This window comes from Chiloscyllium plagiosum, unplaced genomic scaffold (genome assembly GCF_037043375.1).
Source record: "Chiloscyllium plagiosum isolate Xiang-an unplaced genomic scaffold, Cpla_swu_hap1 HiC_scaffold_3, whole genome shotgun sequence".
In the NCBI taxonomy this organism is placed as follows: Eukaryota; Metazoa; Chordata; class Chondrichthyes; order Orectolobiformes; family Hemiscylliidae; genus Chiloscyllium; species Chiloscyllium plagiosum.
The window spans coordinates 143,639,424-143,659,975 of record NW_028270141.1 but is presented as its reverse complement, the minus strand read 5'-3'; the positions used below and the strand labels follow the sequence as shown (position 1 = coordinate 143,659,975).

Below are 20,552 nucleotides of genomic sequence, written 5' to 3'. Positions count from 1 at the left end.
TTAATGCAATGTGTAGTTTGGGGAAGACAAAACAGTTTTAGAATTAAGCACATCTCACTGTTCAAAATGTATAAAGGTAACAGAACCTTCTAGAAAAGTTTCATTCCAATTCCTTTTCTAAAGCTATTTGTGTTAGTCCATATTTCTTATACCAACCAATAACAAATTTCCCATTAAATATTCACTTGTCTTTTTCCAAGTCTCTCAGGAAATCAAGGACCAGTTCTTCATATTGTTTCCCATCAGTTATGTTGGGAATAGTCCTGCAACGGAATTAAGAATATAAACATTTAATTCTCATTCCTCGTGACAAAACCTGTCTGAATCAGAGTAGGTTACAGGGCAACAGCAACAGGAGTCAGGCTTTCAGCCCATTGGGAACCCTCCATCATTCCGTCCCATCATGATTACAGGAACAGAATCGAAAAGCTCCCAGAATGGACAGTCCCGTGGCCGATAAGGGGATACAGTTTTGGTGAGGAATTCTGAGAGTCGACATAAACCTAAGGGCACTGTTCAAAAAACTGCATGGCAGAGACGGCAGGGGAATTTTGGTGCACCGATCTTTATTGAGAGAGTGAATAGCAAAGCAAACAGGGTCTTGACTTTATAACGAGATGATTGATTCCTCAATCGAGGAAGTTTTGCTGAACCCCTATGAAATTCTGTTATGACCATTGTGGCCATTGATGATCACATTTTAGGGAATACATGAGTCTCCTTAAGAGGTTGCAGAGGGTTCTCACTAGAATGGTTCCGCAAAGGAGGACCATGAAACTTGTAAGGAACAGGAGAATTGAGTATGAATGCAATCCATAAAAATCAAAAATGGACTGCAAAAGCTTCCATTTGTGATGATTTCTCTAAAACGGATGTGGGTCCATTCCAGACAGAGTTGGATGGATTTATTTTCAGGAATACAGAAGTGGTCGAGGAGCTGAATGAATAAGTTGTGTCTTTTTTCACTGAAGTGGTGGATCCAGTGACTGTGATGCCATTGAATGTCAGTGGGTGATGTTTACCTTCTCTCTTGTTGGAGATGGTCAGTGCCTGACAGTTATGTGGTGCAATCCAAATTGGTGCAGTTATGGACAGTGAGGAAGGTTGTCAACGGATACAGCAACAAATAGAGATCGCTTGGAAAGATGGGCAATGAAATGGCATGTGGTGTTTAATCCAGGCTATGATGCACTTTGGAAGGTCAAATGGAAGAATTCAAAATTATACAATAAATGGCAAGAATTGATCTGCAGAGGGATCTTGGGTCAAGTCAGTAGCTCCCTGAACGTGGCAATACAAGTGGAGAAGGTTGTAAAGAAGACATGTGGCATGTTTGCTTTTATCAATCTGGGGCTTGAGAATAAAAGTTGCAATGTCGAGCTGCAGATTACAGGAAGGATGTGGGGGCCTCGGACATGGTGCAAAAGAGATTTATCAGGATGTTGCCTGGATTGGAGTGTATTCACTATCAGGAGAATTTGGGCACACTCGAATTGTTTTCACTCGAACATCAGAGGCTGAGGGATGAATTGATGGAAATATATTAAATAATGAGATGCATGGAGAGGGTGGATAGTCAGAGTCTTTATCCCAGGGAGGAAATCTCAAACACTAGAGGGCACAGGTTTATGGTGAGAGGAGAATGTGCAAGGGGAGGTTTTTATACACAGTGTGGTCAGTGCCTGGAATGTGCTACCCAGGGCGCTGGAAGATGTAGATATGGGAGTAAAGTTTAAGAGACATTTAAGGGAACAGAGGCATATAGACCTTGTGTAGGTAGTTAGGAATGGTGTAGAGTTGTATCATGGTCAGCACAGATATGTTGGGCTGAAGGGCCTGTTTCTGTGCTGCACTCTTGTATGTCCTATGTTCTCCATTCTAAATTTCACCTGCCACCTGTCAGCCCAATCCCAGATATTGTCCAGGTCTTGCTGAATCTCTGGAGACAGAAGCAGAGTTAGTGATTCATGTTCAGTGTGACTCTTCTTCAGAGATTTATTTGGGCTGGTGTTCCTTAACACCTGAAAGGGACAGAAAAGATTTCTCAGGAGGGGTCAATTGAGATGAAGAATGAAATGAAACTGGTAACAGAGACAGCTTTGAGACGGCTTCAGTCAGTCCCATTGAAGAGGGAGGTGGTTAGTGAGCATGTGCAGGTATGACTCCAACCAGTGGAAATTCCTCCCAGTTCCCATTGATTCCAGTTTTGCTGGAACTCCTTAATATCACATTTGTTCAGACACAGCCTCGATGACAAGGACAGCCTCTCCCACCTCAGCCCCGGAAATCAGCTCCTTTGGAAATGTCTCCTCCCACCATAAACACACAAAGTTAACAACGTGTACCATCTACAAGATACACTGCAGTATCTCACTGAACCCCGTCCACCATCGACAAGGTACAGGTCAGGAGTGGGGTAGACTACACATCATTTGCCTGTATAGGGAAGGCTGGAAAATCCCTCAGATTGTATTGCAACCAATCAGCTTGCTCCTTTGGCATCAACGTCCAAATCTGTGCTCTCTACTCTCTCGAAGGACTAAGGGCAGTAATTACATGAGAACACCACCTCCTGCAAGATCCCCTCCAAACCACACACAACTCTGACTTGAAAATATATCACCGTTCCTTCAGTGTCACTGGATCAAATACCTGGAACTCCCTTTCTGACAGCATTGTGGATGCCCAAGTACCCAAAGGATGGCAGCAGTTCATGAACTCAGCTCACCGTCGCCATCTCCAGGGCAATTAGGGATGGGTCAAACCCAAATCTCATGAACGAAGAAGAAAATAAACCAACATCAGGATCTGGCCATTAGCGGGACCCACACTCCTGCCCTTTCTACTGACCCACCTCACTCACACCACATCCCCATGACAGTGTCCTGTGATCCTCTCCCTGGTATCACACACCTATCAGCCTGGGAGTCAGTGCTTGGTCTCTCAGGTACAGTGCCATCAGCAGTCAGGAGCCAGCAGTGCTTGAGGGTCATTGAATGCAGCAAGCTTTCCCTGAGAGGGCTGATGTGGGGCTCTTATCAGCTCTCCAGTCAGTGGGCCAGACACTGATCACCTCCATTCAATTACTGCCTGTGAGCTACTGACTCCAGTCGCATCTATTAGAACTACAGCCTTGGGGAAAAAGAAATCCCTCAGCTGTATCCTTTCTGCTACAAAATCTGATTTACAAAGGGATTTATTTGAAATCAAACAAAATTCCCACAGGACTCACTGTTTTCTTCCCGGGTTATAGAGAGTTTTCTGGGAACTGAGAGGGTGTTCCTCATGGGACTGACATCTCAAACTCTGACATCATCCTCTGTCCTTATAACGGGTACATTTTCACTTCCTCAGATATCAGACATCTCAAAGAAGGAAGATGTTTGGGGTTGTCCACTGAAGTTAAATAACAATTATGCTGTGTCTGCATTCAGAAAGGGAGATAAAATAATCTCTCAAAAATAACAGAAACCCAAGGGACTGGTGAGAATAGGGAGTTGGAGAAGATTAGTCTTAGTGAACAAATAGTATTGCACAAATTGATCGGATGAAATCTGACACAACTCTGGACCTGACTATCCATATCCCATCATATTGATAGAGTTGGCTAGAGAGATGTGGATGTATTGGGTTTTACTCTGAAATCTTCACAGTTTTATTGATTCTGGAAGACTGCCTGCTGAACTGTGGAAGCTCAGTCACTGAGTCTGATCAGACAGATATTGATACAGTTTGAAATAATATAGAGGGCATGGTTAGTAAGATTGTGGATGGCAGTAAAATTGGTGGTGTAGTGGACAGTGAAGAGGTTTATGTAAGATTGCAAAGAGTTATTGATCGATTGGGTCAATAGGCTGAGGAGTGGCGTATCGAGTTAATTTGGATAAATTATGCTGTTGCATTTTGGTAAAACAAGCAAAAGCAGGACTTAGATCATAGAACATAGAACATAGAACATTGCAGCGCAGTACAGGCCCTTCAGCCCTCGATGTTGCATCAGCCTATGAAACCAATCTGAAGCCCATCTAACCCACACTATTCCATTCTCATCCATATGCCTATCCAATTACCATTAAATACCCTTAGAGTTGGCGAGTCTACTACTGTTGCAGTCAGTGCGTTCAATGCCCCTACTCCCTCTGAGTCAAGAAACAATCTCTGACATCTGTCCTATATCTGTCACCCCTCAATTTAAAGCTACACACCCTCATGCTAGTCATCACCATCTGAGGAAAAAGGCTCTCAGTATCTCTCTGTCTGAACCTCTGATTATCTTGTCCGTCTCAATTAAGTCACCTCTCAACCTTCTTCTCTCATGAAAAACAGCCTCAAGTCCCTCAGCCTTTCCTCGTAAGACCTCCCCTCCATACCAGGCAGCATCCTGGAAAAAATCCCCTCTGAACCCTTTCCAAAGCTTCCACATCCTTCCTATAACGCGGTGACCAGTGCTGTACGCAATATTCCAAATGGGGCCACAACAGTTTTGCACAGCTGCAGTATGATCTCATGGTTCTGAAATTCAAATTGATGAACAGATGAATAGGCAGAGAACAAAGGAATACTGACAGTGGAGAAGCAAAATGGTTTTAGTTTAGAAAGGCATCTCGTGGCAGCACAGTCTGGTGGGCTAAAGGGCATGTTCCTGTGCTGTACTTTTCTTGGTTCACTCCAAACTTGCCTCATTAATATTCGCCTCTTGTCTGATGCTAGCCCAATTCTCTCTGTAGACAGAAGTACCCTCCACTGTGGAGATATCCTGGGATCCCGAGCACAGGCACCATATTTAAGGACCATCATGCATCCGGACAAGCGCAGTCAGTCCCTGACTGCCCACTTCCATATATTTGGCATGGAAACAGACAAGGAGAAATCAGCACCTCACTTCATGGACAGCGACCTTGAGATCCTTGTGGATCGGGCAGAGCAGAGGAGGGACATCCTGTTCTCCTGGCACTGCCAGAGGAAGGCACAACACCTGACCTTGCCAGCCTGGTCAGTGGCAGCCACTGGGTTAGTGTAGAGGAAGGTCAATGACCTTTGCTGCTCCACCAGGTTAAATGCCACCCTCTTCTCACTGATCCTTCACACAGGGTGGTCAGGATCAGAGGTTCTGTATCTCTTCAATCTGAGGTGTGGACCATATGCTGCGCTGTGGATTCAGTCCTCACAAGACTGGAGAGATCATGTCATCAACACCCCTCCAGAATGTGTTCAGGTAGGGAATTCTGAAATGGTTCGGTGATCAGTGACAAATGGCCAAGTCAGATGATACATGAGTAGGAGAGGAATTTGGAGGTGAAAGTGAAGTGAATGGGTTCTGTTTATAAAATCATGAGAGGCATCGATATGGAAAATAGCCAAGGTTTTCTCCCCACAGTGGGGGAGTCCAAAACTAGAGGGCATAGGTTGAAAGGTGAGAGGGGAAAGCTTTAAAAGGGACCTGAGGGGCAACATTTTCTTAGATGGTGGTGTGTGCATGGAATGACCTGCCAGAGGAAGTGGTAGAACTGACTACCATTACAATATTTAAAAACATTTCCATGGGTACATGGATAGGTAAGTGGTTAGCACTGCTGCCTCACAGTGCCAGAGACCTGGGTTCAATTCCTGCCTCAGGCAACTCTGTGCGGAGTTTGCACGTTCTCTCCGTGTCTGTGTGGGTTTCCTCCGGGTGCTCCGGTTTCCTCCCACAATCCAAAAATGTGCAGTTTCGGTGAATTGGCCATGCTAAATTGCCCGTAGTGTTAGGTGAAGGGGTAAATGTAGGGGAATGGGTCTGGGTGGGTTACGCTTCGGCAGGTCGGTGTGGACTTGTTGGGCCGAAGGGCCTGTTTCCACACTGTAAGTAATCTAATCTAAAAAAAAAGGTTTAGCGGGACACGCAGGCAGATTGGACGAGTTCAGTTTCGGACACCTGGTTGGCGCAGATGAGTTGGACTGCAAGGCCTGTCTCCATGCTGTACAATTCTATTATGATATCTCTGCTCGTGTGACTCTCAGGAGTAAAGGTCATTGGGAGTGTTGGTATCAGGCACAAAATCAATTTGGCGAACAATATCCTTATGAGTTGTACATTAATGCAGTCTTGATGTGTCAGTGACCGAGAGGATGGACTTCCCTGGTGGTAACAGCTACACTGTTCCAATGCAGTGCTGAGTCCTGGCTAGCACTGAGCTTCATGAATCTTGTTGCACCTGTCCAGCTGGGTAGTAGACCACATTTCTGACTGGCCATGTAAATAACGGTGAGATTTGAAGGATTTACCAAAATGGTGAACTGATCATTAAAGAGTACCTGACCTCTGCATTGGCCCCAAGCATTTCTGAACCTCCGACAAACTGAATCAGGAGTTTGCATATTAAAGAGAAAGGCACAAGATAGGAGAATAGGAGTTCCTTGATTGGACCAGATTAACATTCCACAATTAGGGAGCCCTGGCTGACAGACAAGGACAAGAGTATCAGACATTCTCACACTCTGAGATGGTTCTGAGGAAGTTGGATCAGTGTCAAAGAACTTTCCATGATTAAATAAAGGGTGACTTGGTGACGGGATACTGGCCTCTGTGGAGTTGAGTGGTGATGAGAGCAAAGTGTGCTCCTGAAGAAGTTTGCTTACAACAGGTGCCTTTGAGCTGGGGTGAGCATTTCTGGCATCATGCTGTTATTTGGGAAGTTTGATTTGTTCGATCTTGCCAATGACTGGACCCAGTATGTGGAGAGAATGCGTCCTTGTTTTATTTTTAAATGGGCAAATGACATTGGGACAGATGTAAAGCTATAATTAATTCTCCTGATAGCTTTTGGACCTGCTGCTTTTTCAGATATTAGGAGCCTAACCCAGCCTGAAGAACCAGATACTAAAACCTTTCACGAGTTGATGGATTTAGTTAAGGAATATTACAATGCCAAGCCTCATCTAATTCTGAATTGCTATCGTTTTTACTCAGCAATTTGAGAACTGGAGAATCCATATCAGTATTTTTGATTAGGTTAAGACAACTGGCAGAGGCAGGTAACATTGGTTTAATCCGTAATGAGATGCTGAGACACTCATTAATGATGATGTAACTATGCAAAAACACCTACTATTTAAAGCCCAATTGGACTTCAAACAGGGACTACAACTGGCTTTATCGTTGGCAAATGTGGTGAGTGGAGCATATAAGTTGCGGGATATTCCGATGGAAGTGGATATCCTCACCAGTCTAAGTGACTTTGGGGAACACCACTTGAGTGAAGGCAATTGCAAAGCCTCACTCAGGACATACACTGAACAGAGAGCCACCAGGTCAGATCACATCAAAACCCCAAGACATAGACAAGCCTTGACCAAAGGGTTAAAATTTTCTTCGGGATCCAGGCCAGCAAGCAATTGTCGTTGCTTCCGGTATTAGGACTTGTGACAGCAAAAGTATCCCACTCGACCTAAATTGAATAAGGAAAATTATAGGTCAGTATCCAGGCGAGTGCACACCCTGGGAAGTCCACTCACATCTGGTTTGGAACAGTTACATTTTTTAACAACTTCCAAATTCGAAGGAATTAAAATAAACATGTAGTTAAATGGGCACCTGGTTCTAATGGAGGTTGAAACCAGCCTGGCCATTTCAGTGATCACAGATAGCAAAATTGACTTAGAACTTCAACACTTGTTTACTCAAGACCTCGGCTAGATTGAGGACCCACAGCACAGAACATTTACAGATTATCGATCCAACTTTGGTTGTGTCTCTTATAAGCTGGTTCAGGTACCGCTGATTGTTCTAAAAGGCTTGGGCCCAAGCTTGATTAGAAAGGTTTAAATACCTAGAAGTTTTTCAGGAAGGTCTAGGGACTATCAAGGGATAGTTGGCCAGGAAGCAATTCCACGACCTTGGAAAGCTCGCCCACAGCCAACTGCTTTACGGGCAAAAGTCGAGGCAGAAATCAGGAGGCTGGAATGTGATGGAATCATCAGAGCGGTCCGGTTTGGGAAATTGGCAGCACCAATCGGACTGATTGTGAAACTAGATTGTGAAACTAGATGGGTTGGTTCACCTTTGTGGGGATTTTAAACAAATGGTAAACCGCTTCTTGCGGCTGGATAAATACCCAATCCCTCACGCAGGTGGTTTATATGCAAAGCTGGCAGGAGCCAGTCCTTCACAAAGCTGGACATGAGCCACCTATACTTGCAATTGGAGTTAGATGAGCATTCCCAGAAGTATACTAGAGTCAATACCCATTTGGGATTGTACCAGTATATGGGACTGCCATTTGGGTATTGTCAGCCTGTGTAACCTTTCAGCGGATGATGGAGAACATTTTCCACCATGGCACGCTAATAGCAGGGAAGACCAATACAGAACTCTTCGAGAACTTTAACATATTCTTTAGACGTTTCTACCAGGTGGGTATACAGCTTAGAGTGGAGAAAAATATGTGTTCAGGCACCCCCAAGTGACCTACTTGGGACACAGCTTTGACAAGACCAGGTTACACCCGTTGGAATGAGGGCGATCAAAGGTGCCCCGGCTCCCATGTCTGTATGGGAGCTTAGGTCCTTGCTTGGGCTGGTGAATTATTACGGAATGCTCGTGTATAACCGAGCCTCCTTCCCAGCACTTTGCATCAATTCTTAGAAAAGGGTTAGCTTGGAAATGAGAATGTAGCCAAGGCACAGCTTTCAGGGAAGTGAAGAAACAGCTATCATCCCAAGTGAGATCTGCTATTGACATGTGATGCCTCCCCATATAGCAATCAGGCTCCCATTGGCTGGTAGGTGGCACATGGAGAGCAACGCCCGATAGCGTACGCATCCAGGACACTGGCTAATGTAAGGCGTAAACATGCCCAGATAGAGAAGGGATGTTTGATGGTCATACTTTGGAGTCAGGAAGTTCCACCAATACCTTCCTGGATGTAAATGTGTAATAAGAATAGACCCCAAAACCCCTTCTGGTCTCCTTAAAGAGGACAAGGCAGTGCTGGCCGTAGCTTCAGGCTGACTCCCATGGTGGGCTATGATACTAAGTGTGTATAGTTACAAGTTGGAACACCATCAGGAAGGTCAAGTAACAAATGCAGATGCATTGAGCCACCTCCTAATGGCAGATACACCACTGGTGGTAGTACCACTGGAAGAGTCCGTCGTGGTTTGAAATGTTATGGACACACTTCACAGCTGATCATATCAGACTTTAGACACAGAAAAATCTGGTCCTGGCAGAACTAAAACAGCTGGTGGTGATGGGTGAAACCAAAGGACCGTCACAACCAGATCTGAAACCTTTTTGGACCTGGCCGGACCAGATCACAGTAGACAATGGCGATTTGTTATGGGGAGCAAAGGTCACCACCAGATACTGGCTGAACTCCATCAGGGTCATCCAGGGGTTTTCAAAATGAAGATTTTGGCAAGAACTTACATCGGATGGCCAGGATTAGATGCAGACATAACCACACTTGTGGGGCAGTGCCCAGAGTGCCAAAAAGGGCAACAATTACAACCAGCAGCTCCCCCACGTTCTTGGGAATGGCCGGTATACCCTGGACTCGGTTACACATTGATTCTGCAGGCTCCTTTCACAGGCTCAATGTTCTTAGTCATTGTAGGCGCCCACAAAAAGTGGATGGATGTGCATAGAGTACATTCATCAAACATGGGGACGACAATAGAAAAGCTGCATCTTTTGCACTACACGCCCTCCCAGTACTGTTGGTCACAGATAAAGGGCCATCAGTTACCAGCAGAGAATTGGAGAATAGTCAAATAGCATTTTACATAATGACAGCTCCACACCATCCACCATCCAATAGTGTGGCAGAAAGAACAGTACAAGCTTTGAAGACATGCTTAACGAACAGCCAATGGCTTCATTAGATACCAAACTTATTGGCTCCTATTTGAGTACAGGACCATCCCGCTTACAACTCTAGGGATATATCCAACAGAGTTGCTAATGGGGAGAAGATGCCACACCACGTTAAACCTGATCTTCCCAGACCTGCGTGGGGTGGGGTGGGGTTGGGGGGTTTGTGGGAATGGGGGTATGTCAGTGGCATTTGGAATGTCAATGCCGGACACAAGACACTGGTGAACGAAAGACACTTTACTTCAGGGGACAATGTTTAGTGTAGGAACCACAGGATGATCCCTGAATGGGTAAGAGGCATGGTCAGTGCAAGGTCAGGGCCAGTGATGTATAATGTTCATGTTGGTCCGACATTCCTGAACAAGCACATGGTCCACATGAAAGCTGCAAACGCGCAAACAGTGTGGAATCCAAACTGACCCGAGAAGCCAGACACATCAGAAGGGCTGACAGAAGCCGTGGGTTCTCCCTGTCCATCAAGCGATGAAGAGACCTCGGAATCTGAGATGGACATGACGGGTGTCACCACCTTGATGCCATTGTCACCTGAAGATCAGAATGAACGTCTTCAGAGATGCTCCAGGGGTAAGAGGCAAGTTACTGCCAATCACAAGCTGCCTCTCTCAGGGGCAGTGTTAAAGGAACCTGACCTGATGCTCAAACATCCCAGGAGCAGCTACAAAAGAAAAAGGTCAGGCCTCTGGTCTCGGATTCAGAGAGGGCAGGATGCAGTGATTGTAATGAGGTCAGCCAGGTAGACCTCATATGAGTTGTGCAATATGAGGTGGCTCAGTGGTTAGCACTGCAGCCTCACAGCACCAGGGATCCGGGTTCGATTCCAGCCTCGGGTGACTGTCTGTATGAGTTTGCACATTCTCCCCGTGTCTGCATGGGTTTCCCTCCACAATCCAAAGATATGCAGGTCAGGTGAATTGACCATGCTAAATTACACCATAGTGTTAGGTGCTTTAGTCAGAGGGAAATGGGTCTGGGTGGGTTACTCTTCGGAGGGGCAGTGTGGACTGGTTGGGCCGAAGGGCCTTTTTTCACTCTGTAGGGAATCTAATCCATTAAAAGTAGGGTATTTTGTGATGTTGTACAACAGGGTGACCCAATGGTTCAGATACAAAATTCTTTGAAGTTTGCATCAAATGTAGACAGAGTGGTTAAGAAGGCGTTGAGCACACTTGCCTTCATTGCTCAGATGTTTGAGTATCAGAGTTGGGACACTGTGTTGAGGTTGTACAGGAGATTGGTGAGGTCTCTTCTGGAGTAATGTGTCCAGTTCTGGTCACTCTGTCATAGGCTGGATATTATTAAAGCTGGAGAGAAGTTTCAGAAGAGATTACCGAGGATGTTTCCGGGAATGAAGGATTTGAGCGAAAAGGAGAGGTTGGATAGGCTGGGATGTCTTTCACTGGAGCAGAGGAGGTTGAAGGGTGACCTTACAGAGGTTTATAAAATCATGAGGGATATAAATATGGTCAATGGCAGGTGTCTCTTCCCTCGAGTGGGGAATTAAGACAAGGGGGAGTATGATGGTGAGTTCAGGGATTAGATTAGATTAGATTACTCACAGTGTGGAAACAGGTCCTTCGTCCCAACAACTCCATACCAACGTGCAACCCACCCCACTACATTTACCTCTTCACCTAACACTACGAGCAATTTAACATGGCCAATTCACCTAACCTGCACATTTTTGGATTGTGGAGGAAACCGGAGCATCCGGAGGAAACCCACACAGACACGGGGAGAATGTGCAAACTCCACACGGGGAGTCACCTGAGGTGGGAATTGAACCCCGGTCTCTGGAGCTGTGAGGCAGCAGAGCTAACCACTGTGCCACCATGCCGCCCACAGATATTTTAGGTGAAAGGAGACAGATTTAAAAAAGACATGAGGTGCAACTTTTCTACAAAGACTGATTTGTGTGTGGAATGAGCATCCAAAGAAAGTGGTGAATATGGGTACAGTTACAATGTTTAAAGGACATTTGGATAAGGACATGAATAAGAAATGTTTGGAGGGACATGGGCCAAGCCCAAGCAGGTGGAACTAGTTTAGTGTGGGATTATGGTCAGCATGGACTGGTTGGGCCGAACAGTCTGTTCCCGTGCTGTGTGACTCTATGACTCGACCATAACAGCATCAATAGGAATGGGAATATTGTGGGAATATTTCATTGAAGTGGATGAGCTGCCATTACCTAGAAGGGTGAAGCTGACTAAAGGGGCTGCTTCAAAGACCCTTTGTTCAAATGAAGTGAAAGTCTTCTGTGAAAAATGTGAACCATGCTGCAGATGAGAATTTCAGAATCCAGGAGCCAGCTCTGTGTGAACTGGAGTAATGTGAATGTGGAGGACTGGCTGTGTTCTCAGGAGGTGGAGCTGGAGATTGTGAGATATGAACCACTCCACAACACCATTCATATTGACCAATGTCCCAGTGTAACTGGATGGACCTGTTAATCTCAGTCTTACCCTGACGAGAATGATTTGGAGATGCCGGTGTTGGACTGGGGTGTACAAAGTTACAAATCACACAACACCAGGTTATAGTCCCACAGGTTTAATTGGAAGAACTAGCTTTCGGAGCGCCGCTCCTTCATCAGGTGGTTGTGGAGTACACAATTGTCAGACACAGAATTTATAGCAAAAGTTGACAGTGTGATGTAACTGAAATTATACATGGAAAAATACCTTGATTCTTTGTTCAGTCTCTCATCTGTTAGAATGACCATGATAGTTTCACTTCTTTCTGATGTAAATCACAACATTTTTTTAAAAAGTTACATTCTCAGGTTAACTGTAACAATTGGTGTCAGCCCAGATAAGATGTTGCGCCATTGAAGGTGTTAGCCCCCTGTGGTCCCTGTCTGTGTCGTCGTGTTTAGACTGATACTATCCTAAAAAGTGAGCTAACAGAGTCTTACATGGATTCATGCAGTTTTTGAGCAAAGTACAAAGTAACTCTGCAAGTACAAATTAACCCCACCAACGTGTGTGTGTGTGTAATGTGGTCTATGAGAGAGTGCATGTGAGAGTGTGAGAGTGTGTGTGTGTCTTCACCTGATGAAGGAACGGCGCTCCGAAAGCTCATGCTTCCAATTAAACCTGTTCGACTATTACCTGGTGTTGTGTGATTTGTAAGATTGTACACCCCACACTGGAATGATGGTGACATAAAGTCATAGAGCCATAGAGATATACATACTCTTTGGTCCAACCCGTCCATTCCGACCAGATATCCCAACCCAATCTAATCCTACTTGCCAGCACCCGGCCCATATCCCTCCAAACCCATCCAAATGCCTCTTAAATGTTGCAATTGTACCAGCCTCCATCACATCCTCTGGCAGCTCATTCCATACACGTACCACCCTCTGCGTGAAAAAGTTGCCCCTCAGGTCTCTTTTACATCATTCCCCTCTTGCCCTAAACCTATGCCCTCTAGTTCTGGACTCCCTGACCTCAGGGAAAAGACTTTGTCTATTTACCCTATCCATGCCCCTCATAATTTTGTAAACCTCTACAAGGTCACCTCTCAGCCTCCAACGCTCCAGGGAAAACAGCCCCAGCCTGTTCAACCTCTCTCTGTCGCTCAGATCCTCCAACCCTGGCAACATCCTTGTAAATCTTTTCTGAACCCTTTCAAGTTTCACAACATCTTTCTGATAGGGAGGAGACCAGAATTGCACACAATATTCCAACAGTGGCCTAACCAATGTCCTGTACAGCCACAATATGACCTCCCAACACCTGTACTCAATACTCTGACCAATAAAGGAAAGCATACCAAATGCCTTCTTCACTATCATATCAACCTGTGACTGCACTTTCAAGGAGCTATGAACCTGTACTCCAAGCTTTCTTTGTTCAGCAACACTCCCCAGTAGCTTACCATTGGCACCTCGCAGTTATCTGAATTAAACTCCATCTGCCACTTCTCAGCCCATTTGCCCATCTGGTCAAGATCCTGTTGCAATCCAAGGTAACCCTCTTCGCTGTCCACTACACCTCTAATTTTGGAGTCATCTACAAACTTGCTAATGTACCACTTCTGCTCGCATCCAAATTATTTGTATAAATGACAAAAAGTAGAGCACCCAGCACCGATCCTTGTAGCACTCCACTGGTCACAGGCTCCAGTCTGAAAAACAGTCCTCCGCCACTACTCTCTGTCTTCTACCTTTGAGCTAGTTCTGTATCCAAATTGGTAGTTCTCCCTGTATTCCGTGAGATCTAACCTCGCTAATCAGTCTCCCATGGGGAACCTTGTCGACCGCCTTACTGAAATCTATATAGATCACATCTACTGCTCTGCCCTCATCAACCTCTTTGTTACTTCCTCAAAAAACTCAATCCGGTTTGTGAGACGTGATTTTCCTCGCAAAAAGCCATGTTGACTATCCCTAATGAGTCATTGCCTTTCCAAATACATGTACATCCTGTCCCTCAGGATTCCCTCCAACAACTTGCCCACCACCGACGTCTGGCTCGCTGGTCTATAGTTCCCTGGCTTGTCCTTACCACCCTTCTTAAACAGTGGCTCCACGTTAGCCAACCTCCAGCATTCCGGCAGTTCACCTGTGACTATTGATGATACAAATATCTCAGCAAGAGGCCCAGCAATCACTTCTCTAGCTTCGCACAGAGTTCTAGGGTATACCTGATCAGGTCATGGGGATTTATCCAAATTTACCCGTTTCAAAACATCCAGCACTTCCTCCTCTGCAACATGGACATTTTGCATGATGTCACCATCTATTTCCCTACAATCTGTACCTTTCATATCCTTTTCCACTGTAAATACTGATGGAAAATACTCATTTAGTATCTTCCCCTTTTTCAGCAGTTCCACACAAAGGCTGCCTTGCTGATCTTTGAGGGGCCCTATTCTCTCCCTAGTTGCCCTTTTGTCCTGTATGTATTTGCAAAAACTCTTTGGATTCTCCTTAATTCTATTTGCGAAAGCTTTCTCCTGTCTCCTTTTTGCCCTCCTGATTTCCCTCTTAAGTACTTCCTTTATACTCTTCTAAGGATTCAATCGATCTGTCCTGTCTATACCTGACATATGGTTCCTTCTTTTTCCTAACCAAACACTCAATTTCTTTAGTCATCCAGCATTCCCTAAAAATACCAGTCTTTCCTTTCACCCGAACAGGAATATACATAAAGAAACATTAATCACAATATTTCAGCATCAAAACTCACAAAGAACTGACCCGAAAAGAACGATCTTTGTTTTATTGTTTGGTTTGATCTGTTTGGTGTGGGCGGACTGTTAACTTCAGGAACGATGGTCACACCTACATTGAATCTCTGTGGAAATGTTTCATTTACCAAGTATCCAGTGAGTACCCAAGGTGCAGTGATAGGAACTATTGTTTCTGCAGATAGAGAAAAACCCTGTTATAACATTTTATTCGGTGATCATTTGTGGTGTCACTGACAGTGAGTCAGAGGTTACAGGTGAGGGGTCAGGGTGACATTGCTGAAGTGGGGCAGACACTGATGTAACAGATTGAATAATAGCCTCACAGTGAGACACAGCGCTGGGGGAGGGGACTCCTGTGCTGGCTGTTTGGTTGAGGTAACCAGCTCATTACACTGACCTGCTCTCTTTCCAAACATCCACATCTTTTCTCCCATTATTTAGATGTTCATCATTGAACGCTGTGATTGAAGTTGTTTCCTGCATTATTCCAGGCAGAGAATTCCACATCATACAGGAACACACGTGGACACAACCATACAAACGGAGAGCAGGAGAAGGCCATTCAACCCCTCACACCTGAACCACTGATCCCACAGCATTTCCTTCTCTTTTGCAAATTTGACAATTTTTAATTAGGTTTCTTTTTTGCGATCCTAATTGTTAATTGAGAAGCTTCAGGCACAATCTCCTAAATATTGAGCACTGTGTCTTTGACTGTGTTGTACTCTGCAGTTCTACTCCGCTTGTCCCTCTGACAATCTGACAAACACAATCAGAGCTGTACCTGCCAAAACACACTTTCCTGTTCAGGTCGAGACCTCTCGAAGCCACATCCTCTGTTCAACAACCTTTTCAGATGAGGCACAAGACCTTTTGACTCCATTGTCAGTAAATGTAAGGATTCTGTGTAGATTCTTGGTTTAAGGAAATCCCTGATTGGAACCAGAATCATCCTCCAAGCTCCTCCCTCCTTCTTTCTTCATTTTCCCACTGAAGCTTTTCTTTCGCTCCTCCAGTTCTCAGAGTTCCTGGCTCTTTAGAATTCAAGTTTTCTTTCTTTCAGATTCCTTGGTTTCACCTTGCCTCCATTTAATTTTTCTTACCTTTACCTCCCATTCTATTTCAACTTTCTCTGAACTCTCTTTCCCTTATTTCTGTTCTTCTCCAAACTGAAGGCCTGTCATTTCTATCTCTAGCTGTGTTACTTTCACCTGTGACATCATACTTTCATTTTCCTTTCTTCAACTAGGGAGACGTCATGGTCTCATGGTATTATTGCTCATGTATTAATCCAGAGAGCTTGGTAATGTCCTGGGGACGCTGGTTCAGATCCTGTCAGGGTAGAATTTGAGTTCAAAGGTGAACAAAAATCTGTAATTAAGTATCTGCTGATAGCCATGTAACCACTATTGGGGATAAAACACCATTCTGGTTCAATAATACCCCTTTGGAGACAGAAACTGCTGCCCTTGCCTGGACTGAGCTATATGTGACTCCAAACCTGCAGCAAAGTGGTTGACCTTTAACAGCCGTCTAGACAGGGAGGGATGGGTAATAAAGGCTGGTGTAGCCAGCAATGCCAACACCCCAGGAATGAATGAAACACATTCACATTGTTGGATCATTACTTGAACAATCTCATCTGCATGAGATCCTACTTTGCATTGTACCTTCCATTTATCTGATAATTCTCCAGTTTTAATTTTGATCAAATAACCCACTGTTATTACTTTAACTCCTACAAAGCTGTCAGCAACATTAAACTGTGCAACAAACATCACCACAATGCTGCTGTTTTAGGTCCCGAACCACCGCCAAGTTGTGACTTTAAAAAGAAAGACATAGATCTTTCTTAAATGCAGTAATTTAACAAAATTCATGTCCAGAAATCCAAACATTATGATCCCAGCTGATGGTATTACAGCCCAAATCAGATCCCAGATGGGTCTGTGGCTGGATCGATCATATTGTGAATTGTTCTTAGTTCAGAGAGAGACCAGTCACAAAAACCACAAGCACTCAAACGTGCAGATTGCTTTGAACAGTAAAGCAGGCAATATTTATAAGGTGTGTAAATAAAACAGATTGAAGTGAATTATTTTCATAGAGCGTACATTTAAAGATTTCAAAACATACCCCAAAAGTATTTCTATTCCAAAAACACCTTTGACATTCTCTATCATCCGTACAGAGCTTCAGCAAACTTTAGTTTCTCTTTCTGTCTTGAGCAACTGTTTGATACATCTGCCATCAGTGAAGAACACTGCAGAAAATCCCCAAATAGAAGCTAAATCATAACACCATAAACCAATCCCATTTTTTCCCAAATGACAGGAGTTTTGGCCCACCAACAAAATCCATCCTTGACCTCATAAACGAGAGCACAATACACATCTGTTTCCCCTGTTCACACATAAAGGTTTCCCAATGTGACCAAAATCCGCTTTGTGCAGAAATTGAATTCAATGCTGAAAGGGGAGAATGTGCTGAGCTATGAGGAGAAGGTGGAGAAGTGGCATTTTGTGAGTGGTCCTTCAGAGAGCTGGCACAGGATGATGGGCTGAATGGCCTCTTACAATGCAGTAAACAGGTTTTCTCTCTGTTCGATTTCCCCAGCGTGAAATAGATCACATTGTGAGAAGCAGAACAAAGAAATTACGTTTTACACTTTGGTTCACAACAGCTGTTTCAAAAAAGAATTAGACCTTCCCTAAATGGTGAAATAATTGATTTGCAGTGTTTACAATGCTGAGATTACTTTTGTCATCTTTAGAAGGAGAGTCCAGAGACCACAAGGAGACTGTTCACAGGACAAATACCGTACCAACAGGACAGCAGTATAGTTTTGGATAGTGTCCAAGCCATCAGAGCTATTTTAATTGTATTACAATGTTCAATGTTAAAGAGACGTCAGTGAGTGAGGCTGTTTGTGGGTCTTTGGGAGAGATGGAGGGAATCGCAGATGGTGAATGGGTGGTGTGTCACCTTCCACAAGGACTCCAACAGTAGGCTTCATGCCTGGCAGGGAGCCTTTATTTGTGTGAGGACAATTCAGCGATCATGGCTGAAGTCAGACAGTGAGATTGAAATCCCACTCCCACCACAAGAGGGAAACCTTCCCAGATTCTGGGACCATAAAACCAAGTATCAAAAGAGGGTGACACTTTGACTAAATAGCAGCATGTGACCAAGGGATCCCCAGGGATTGACAGTTGAGGAATCTTTTGTCAATGTATTTGTCAATGTAGAAAGTATTAAGCAAGAAATGTGAAAGAGTGAACAGTCACTATATTCTGTTGTTACTTTGATGGGATATCTGACATACCTTCAGCATTGCCAAAACGTGAATACTTGAACAGTTTGTCCAGACCAAGCTCCACTACTTGCTCCAAATCCGTTCCATGAACCTCTGTCTCAACATATTGTAAGTTTATGTATGTCACCTCATCATAATTCTGAAATGAGAGTAAAAAATGTCACTGTATGGTATAAACTGAACTCCCACCAAAGTACATCAATGCTGAGAGAACTGTCCCAAGTGTCCAGGTGTGGAAGAGCCTTCATGTTCTGGAGGGACTGAGTCTGAAACAGAGTTTGGAGTTTTTAATGGGATTCCTGACAGCAGCACTTCCTGATTCATTCCCTTTCTCTCTCACTCGCTCATCTTTCATGTTGTCCTGTTCCGTCCCTTTGGGTTATCAATAGCAACATTGAGATAATGTTATTGAAATGCTTCTACATTGAGCCAATGTTAATGCCCACATGTCCCGGTGTTGTGCATCTCTCTGTCTGTTTTAACACATTATTGAAAAGAGAAATTCTTTGAGGTGTGAGGAATGATCACCAAATGGGATTTATCACAAGGGTATTAATCCAGAGACCCAGGTCATGTTCTGGGGACCTGGACTGAACCCCACTAGGGCAGATGATAGAATTTGAATTCATTGAAACAAATATGTGGAATTAAGGGGCAATCCAGGGTTGGGGTTGAGGGGATTCCACTCACAACCAGACTTGGCCTCTTCCACATTGAACACAGAGACCTTCAGCCTGTGATCAGCTGCCTTTCAGAAACAGGGTTAGATTGAATGAAGACAGGTGCAGTGGGACAGCTCCCTGACTCCTGAGTCCTTGTGTTGTCCCCCACCAGCCCCCTCTCTGTGAGCACACTGACCCCTCCCTTCACCTGCTGCTGGAGATGGAAGCCCTGATATTCTTCTTACTGCACAAGCTGGCAGTGGGAGCCAGGCAGGCGATGGCAGCTCATGTAGAAAGTGTTAATGGGGCCGGAGGAGTAATTTCAGTCCAGTCTCATGGTTCAGGGTTGGGATGTGCACTGTCGGTGCACTGCAGGTTAGGGACTAAAAACAACATGGAATAATTTCCACTGGTACAAACACAACAGAACAGAGGAAACTCTCAGCTGTACTGACCTTGTCCTGGATGACTTGATCTGGCCTGACACAGTCAACACCCTTACAGAGGTCGATCACCTCCTGCTCTGGGTCCCGTGCAGCAATTTGATGCCCAAAGAGGACAGACACAGTTAAGAAGATTCTCAGCATCTTGGTGTTCTCTCAGATCCCTGGTGAACGCACTGACTGACTCTCAGCACCTTCAGGTGGATCTGCAGTTTGAGCACAGAGTTACACTCGTTATATACTCTTTGATGAAGATGGTTTTGAATACAGCTTATTCTTAGGTAGGAACGTCATGGTGGAGAAACATTCCAGCTGATTTTTTATGGAAATTTCTCTTTGCTCTTACATTACAATGGATTCACAAATAATTAACTCTCTGTGTGCTGGCTCCTGGGAACACTGTTTTTGTAATTGCTACCCACTCACGTGGTCAGGGTTGTCACTCTTCCCGGTTTGGGAATCCACTGGATTGGAAGATTGATCTCCCAGTCACTGGTGATGAGGAGAAAACAATTTCACCTTTGGGGTTCAGTTTTTACATCTTCATTTCCTGGGTTTCCTGCAGCTTTCCCTGCAGTCAGTTTGGACACGGGGGCTATTCTGCTCCCTGACCATGGACAGACCACTGTTTACTCACAGGAGCAGGGTAAGGCCGGTAGGGTGTTCACTGCCCTATGATTGCAATATCTCATAAAGATCCTGTTTGTGTCTTTCCCTCCTTCCCTGAGATATACTGAGACTGGCTGAATGATTTTCCCCCCAACTTCATAACCACTCCCACTGATATCCAGCTCCTGACACAGCCTGTCACTGGGGTACACATCCCCTGGCACTGTTTATCACTGCATTCGTGTTCACATGGCATTGACTCTGATGGGGTCACTCTTTCTCTGACTCTGTCTCTCACTGAATCAGTTTCCTGGCACTGACTCGCACTGGATCACCATTTCCATGACACTGACTCACACTGGATCATCACTTCGCTGGTCAAGGCCAAGTCTCTAACAGGCAAATCCCAATGGGATGTCTGTAAATTTCCATTAATACACATTTAG

General features: G+C 44.7%; 1 protein-coding gene across 1 annotated transcript in view; it reads right to left on the bottom strand.

Annotated features, from left to right (window-relative positions):
• Positions 1-19,641, bottom strand: part of LOC148151764 (uncharacterized) — a 29,004-nt gene extending 9,363 nt beyond the window's left edge. The window contains exons 1-4 of the mRNA XM_087976784.1: positions 19,510-19,641; positions 18,402-18,531; positions 15,084-15,248; positions 10,277-10,402 (exon numbers count right to left, since the gene is read on the bottom strand). Coding sequence (XP_087832910.1) covers positions 10,277-10,402; positions 15,084-15,248; positions 18,402-18,531; positions 19,510-19,641 — 553 coding nt within the window. The remainder of the gene's footprint in view (positions 1-10,276; positions 10,403-15,083; positions 15,249-18,401; positions 18,532-19,509) is intronic.
• Between the last annotated feature and the right edge of the window lie 911 nt (positions 19,642-20,552).